The sequence below is a fragment of the Microcebus murinus genome, chromosome 22 (assembly GCF_040939455.1).
Source record: "Microcebus murinus isolate Inina chromosome 22, M.murinus_Inina_mat1.0, whole genome shotgun sequence".
Taxonomy (NCBI): Eukaryota; Metazoa; Chordata; class Mammalia; order Primates; family Cheirogaleidae; genus Microcebus; species Microcebus murinus.
In genome coordinates this window covers 12,560,455-12,566,454 of record NC_134125.1, presented here as the reverse complement: position 1 = coordinate 12,566,454, position 6,000 = coordinate 12,560,455, and the positions used below count along the sequence as shown (strand labels likewise).

Genomic DNA, 6,000 nt, shown 5'->3' with positions numbered 1-6,000 from the left:
ACACAGGCGAGCGCCCCCCGGGACGCGCGGCGGGCACGGCGAGGCCCGCGCGCTCCGCAGCCTGGCGACCGGCCTGTGCCGCCCGCGGGACCGGCTGCAGGGCCCCGGCGCGCCCCGCCGTCCCCGCGGCTCCAGCCCGCCGTGCGGCCGGAGCGGGCTCGGGGAGGGCCCGGCCGCGGCGCTCCGCCCCCGGCGCGGCGGGACTGGGCTCGGCGCGCCCGCGGCATAAAGCTCTCCTCCCCGGCCGCGGTGGAGGAAGTCGGGCTCCCGCCTGGATGGGAGGCGGGGGGAGCCCGCTCCTGTTGTTTTCCGCCGGCGGGCGCGGGCGCGGGCAGGCGGGCGCAGGGGGCGGGGTGCGCCCTCCCTCCCCGGCCGGGCGCCCCGCAGCGCGGATCCGGCCCCGGGCGGCGGCGGGCTCTCCCGAGCATCCCTCCCTCCTGGGGGCGGCGGACGGCAGGGCCACTCGGCGGGCCCGAGGACCCGGGACGCACGCCCAGCCCGGCCGGAGCCTGCGTTTCCTGAGCCCGGATCTGGGGCGCGATGGCCGCGGGCGGCCGGGCGCCAGAGCCCCGCGCCCTCGTCTGCCTCGGGGCGCTGCTGGCCGGCTGGGGCGCCGCAGGTAAGGGGCCGCGATCCGGAGGAGAAAGTTGAGTTTTCCCGGGCAGCGATGGGGAGGGGACGGCGAGGGACGGAATTCCGTCCGGCTCCACCCGGGCCGCCCGGGGAGGGTCTCGGGTTTCCCGCCCCAGCCCGGCTCTCCCTGCAGGGGGCAGGTTCCCGGGCGCCGCGGGGCTGCAGACGGCCCGCGGAGACGCGGCGGGGAAAACGAGGAGTCACGTGTCGGGGAAAGTGATTTTTGTTTTATTTTATTTTTTTTTATGTTTTAAAGTATCGGATGTAAATTCGCGTTCTGGTTTTACGTGCTGCGCTGGGCTCAGACTCTGCTTGCCCCTGCCTAAGGTCGGACTCGCCCTACGCCTGTAACCTGTGGCTCTCCTTACGCACCCCTGCGAGCCTCCCTCTTCGCAGAAGCGCATTCAAAGCTGTGCATTCGCTTTTTAAAAGCTTTTTATTGTGAAACACTTTCAGACTTACAAAAAAACTTGACATGATTTGGCAGAGGTCTTAAATGTTTCATCTATACTCTGCTTTGTTAAAAAAAAAATAGAAGGTTGCTTACAAAAGATATGTAGAATGTAAAAAAGACTGAAAAAAATTTTTTTGAATTTAAATCACCAGTTAATGCATGACTACTGCGTGCAGGGAGTGTGACAAGCAGGGAGGAGACTGGGGTGGAGGAAGCCAGGGAGCGGTGTAGTTTACAGGAATGCAGGTTGGAGTGCTACTTTCTGTGCTCCCTGCCTCTGGCAGGTTCCTGGATATGGGTCATACATGGTATGCCTGAGCTTCCTGGCTGCAAGTGCGAAAAGTTCCAAATTGTTAGGCTCTCACAAATTTTTATCTTGCTTTGTTTTTAGCAGTCATTTAAAAACAGTAAAATTTCTCATAATCTAGATTTTCAGTTTATCTGGGAAAATCTAAAGGCTTGGCAACATGGGGCCCGAGTGCTCACCCGGAACTAAGCAGTGGTCATCTCTTTTACCTAGAGCATGTGACCCCAAGTTTGTTCCACCTGTCCCTGTTGTTGTACTTACCCCTGGCCCTCTTCAGGCATGGATATTACCTGCTGGCTTCTCTAGGCACTTGACTTAGTGACACTATGACACTTAGTGACACTTTATCTCCAGAAGTTAAAAGTTTCCCCAGCTGTGTGCTGTGTTTCCTGCACTGTGAACACCAGGGGCCTGGGACATCAGAACCCTGGGCTGAAGCCACCCACCTGGAATGAACCCTCTCAGGCCATCTGCTGCTCGCCACCTGAGGAACCTGCCTCCACTGCCATGCCCAGATATTTTGATGCCCAAGCCTGTTTCACCTTTGTATATAGTACCAAGTGGCTTCCTGAGCTTGGTGTGTTTTTGTTGTTTGTTTTTCAAGTTGGCAGTTGTCTTGGGGGACAAAATGCCTTTCTCCTGACACTCTAGTGCAAATGAAGTTCGTGCTTCCACCTGTCCCTGAGATGGTAAACACCAGGGCATTGGTGGGGTAAGTTGCTAGGAAAAACACAAATGTTTGGGTATAACTCTAACTCTTTAAATAATAATATAAGGGCAGCATCTAGGGAGTTTCTATTGCTCCAGCCTTTGTTCCATATTCTGAATTTAAGATTGGAGGACAGCAGGACCCTCTGAACACCATGTGAATGACTTCTAGTGCCACAGGCTGTTACTATATTTTCTCATGTCGCCCTGCCTGGTATGGGAAACCAGAGTAAATCCCTGTGACCTGAAGCACTTGAGACCTGAATGACAATTCCATATCTCCCTGTGATTTGGGCAAATCACTTAAGTTTCCTGAACTTCAATTTTCTCAAAAGTGAAATGAGGAGGTGTGGGACTGTCAGGCATGGATCTAGTACATCCCCCAGGACAACCCCATTCTGCCTCTGTGTCAGACATCACTAATCGATGACTGTGTTCTTCTCCACTGAGCCAAGACTCCAACCTTATCTTCAACCCAGCCCACATCTCTGAACTAGCTGATCCCTAAAGGGCACCTTCAGCTTCAGTAGTTTAAAAAAAATGGAGTGAGCAAAGCCAGGAGGAGAAGTGAAATGCCTTCAAATGGTTTCTTTTGTGTCATGTCCTTAGAGGAGAAGACAAGGTTAGCTCAGGTTCGAAGACTAAAGTTTCGCCGGAGCTTTTCCAGGCCACTGTTCCTTTATTCCTTTGCCCAGGAGTCAGGGAAAGGACAGGCGTGCAGGTCTCGGGAACGCAGGCTGCATCTGTAACTCTACAGTTCATCTTCCTCTCCTCCTGGGGAATGCCACCTGAGAACCTGGGTTCCCAGGTCTAATCGTTTAAAAACAATTCTCACCTGCTTTTGAAAATGATCGTTAAGTATTTCTTGCTGTTTGGAAATCTATAGCATTAGATGACATTCTCCACCTTTCAGCAAGTGGCTTAAGCTTTTTTTTGCTTTTTTTTTTTTTTTCCATCCTGAGCTGGCTCAGAAGTCTTTTGAGAGCAGTAAGGCCAAGAATGTGAGGCAATTGGAACGTCCTGTGGCTCCCGGCTGGCATCAGATCTTTCAAAGGCAGCCCCTTCTACCCGGACAAGAGGCCAAATGCAGATAACTCTTAAGTCTTTCATTTATAAATGGGAAGGATTCCTAGAAGCAAGGGACAGTTTATTTTCTTATAACCGTTTTATTGATGTAATTTACATACCATAAAATTCACCCTTTGAATGTGTACCATTCAGTGGTTTGAGTATATTCAAACTATCACCACTGATTAACTCCAGAACATTTTCAGCACCCCAGCAGGTTCTGTCCGTAGACCTGTCCCGGTGGCCTCCTTGTATGTGGGTGTCGATTGTGGGGGGGACTGGAAAATGTGAGCCTCCTCCAAAAATTGGGCTGCATTTGCTTCTTGTTCCCTAGTGACAGTCCAATGCCAGCTCAGTGGCCCCTGAGCACCTGTCGGTCTTGAGTGGGCACCAGCATCACCTGGGCCTGTGAGATAGCCCACAGCGTACTGCCTGCCTCTTCCTAGTGTCCGATTTAGATGTTTTGGGGTGAGGCTTGATAATTAGCATTCCAACAAGGCTGCTGTTGCCGACGTGGGCTTTTGAACATGCTTTTCCCTCTGCCTGGGAACCCATCCTCACCTTTACCTGGCCAAGTGCTCCTCATCTGCTGGATCTCAGTTCAGCTTCCGGGAGGGATTTTTTCCTGACATTTGTCCCAGCTGGACTTAGGAGCCCTTTCTCTGAGAGGCCTTATCTTGGTGTTTATCATATTGCATTGTAATTTTCAGTTTATTATCTCTTTGCCCTACTAGACTGTGAACTCCTCTTGGATCCCCAGTGCCTAGCATAGGCCCCGGCCCCCAGGGGCACCTGGGCACTACTACTAGCTCTTTCTTGCATGGAGCTTACAGGACAGCCTTAACTCCAGGGTCCTTTGGACCTGACCTGAGAGAGAGAGTCAGAGAGAGCAGTGGGAACAAAGCCGAAGCCCTCTTCCTTCCACCTCTTCTGGATTTCTAGGCAAATAAAACCACTTGGGTTCTGCATTGGTTATTAATTGCTACGGTAATGCTGCAAACAACCACAAGACAGCCAATGTGCTCATTGCTCAGGGGCCTAGGTGGGTGGCTAGGTGGCTCTGCTGATCTCGCCTGGGCTCACGCTCATGTCTGGGGACAGACAGACAGGCTGGCTGGCTGACAGCTGACCTAGAATGCCCTTAGCTGGAACAAGTGACTGAGACAACTTGGATCTGCACCATGTTTGTTTTTTTTTTTTTGAGACAGAGTCTCACTCTGTTGCCTGGACTAGAGTGCTGTGCCCACAGCAACCTCAAACTCCTGGGCTTAAGCAATCCATCTGCCTCAGCCTCCCGAGTAGCTGGGACTACAGGCATTTGCCACCATGCCTGGCTAATTTTTTCTATATATTTTTGGTTGGCTAATTAATTTCTTCCTATTTTTAGTAGAGACGGGGTCTCCCTCTTGCTCAGTCTGGTCTCGAACTCCTGAGCTCAAATGATCCTCCAGCCTTGGCCTCTTTTTTTTTTTTTTTTTTTTTAATTTCAGAATTTTACGGCCATATGCACGTTTTGGTTACGTAATTTGCTTTTGTACAGTTTGAGTCAAAGTTATAAGTGTGCCCTTCACTCAGTTAGTGTGTATTATACCCAATAGGTGTGAATTTATTCATTCCCTTCTTCCTCCTCCCACCTACTTGATTTCCCTTGAGTTTTACTTCCATATGAGCACATAAGCATTGATCAGTTCCAATTTAGTATTGAGTACATGTGGTTCTTTTTTCCATTCTTACAATACGTCACCAAAAAGAATAGTCTCCAGTTCCATCTAGGTTGTTACAAAAATACTAGATCACCATTTTCTTTTTTATGGCTGAGTAGTGCTCCATGGTATACATATACCACATGTTATTTATTTATTTATTTATTTATTTTTTGAGACAGAGTCTTACTTTGTTGTCCAGGCTAGAGTGAGTGCCATGGTGTCAGCTTAGCTCACAGCAACCTCAAACTCCTGGGCTCAAGCGATCCTCCTGCCTCAGCCTCCCGAGTAGCTGGGAATACAGGCATGCGCCACCATGCCCGGCTAATTTTTTGTATACATATTTTTAGCTGGTCAATTAATTTCTTTCTATTTTTAGTAGAGACAGGGTCTTGCTGTTGCTCAGGCTGGTTTCGAACTCCTGACCTTGAGCTCCCGCCCTCAGCCTCCCAGAGTGCTACGATTACAGGCCCGAGCCTCTGCGCCCGGCCTACCACATGTTATTAATCCACTCATGTATTCACGGGCACTTGGGTTGTTTCCACATCTTTGCAAATATAAATTGTGCTGCTATAAACATTCAAGTGCAAGCATCTTTTTAATAAAATGTCTTTTTCCTTTGGGTAAATACCTAGTAGTGGGATTGCTGGATTAAACGGTGGGTCTACTTTTAGTTCTTTGAGGTATCTCCACGCTACTTTCCATAGAGGTTGTACTAATTTGCAGTCCCACCAGTACCATGTGGTTTTCACACTCCCTCTAGAACCTCACTTGGGCATGTCTTTCTCATGGTGATGGAAGAGGATAAAAGTGACTACGTCCAATTACACAAGCACTTTTTTCCCCCTATTTTTCTTTATTGTGGCAAAATACATACTATAAAATGTACCATCTTAACCATTATAAGTATACAGTTCAGTGGTATTCAATACAGTCATAATGTTGTACATCACCATTATTCTAGAACTCTTTTCATCTTGTAAAACTGGAACTCTGTACCCATTAAACGATAACTCCCACCCTCCCCAGTCTCTGGCAGCCAACATTCTACTTTCTGTCTCAATGATTTTGACTACTCTAACTGCTCGTAGGTAGAATCATACAGCATCTGCTTTTTGTGACTGGCT

At 49.8% G+C, this 6,000-nt stretch overlaps 1 protein-coding gene across 1 annotated transcript in view; it reads left to right on the top strand.

Moving 5' to 3' along the window:
• Nucleotides 1–242: 242 nt before the first annotated feature.
• Nucleotides 243–6,000, top strand: part of VSIG10 (V-set and immunoglobulin domain containing 10) — a 28,678-nt gene continuing 22,920 nt past the window's right edge. The window contains exon 1 of the mRNA XM_012756474.3: nucleotides 243–619. Coding sequence (XP_012611928.1) covers nucleotides 541–619 — 79 coding nt within the window. The 5' untranslated portion in view covers nucleotides 243–540. The remainder of the gene's footprint in view (nucleotides 620–6,000) is intronic.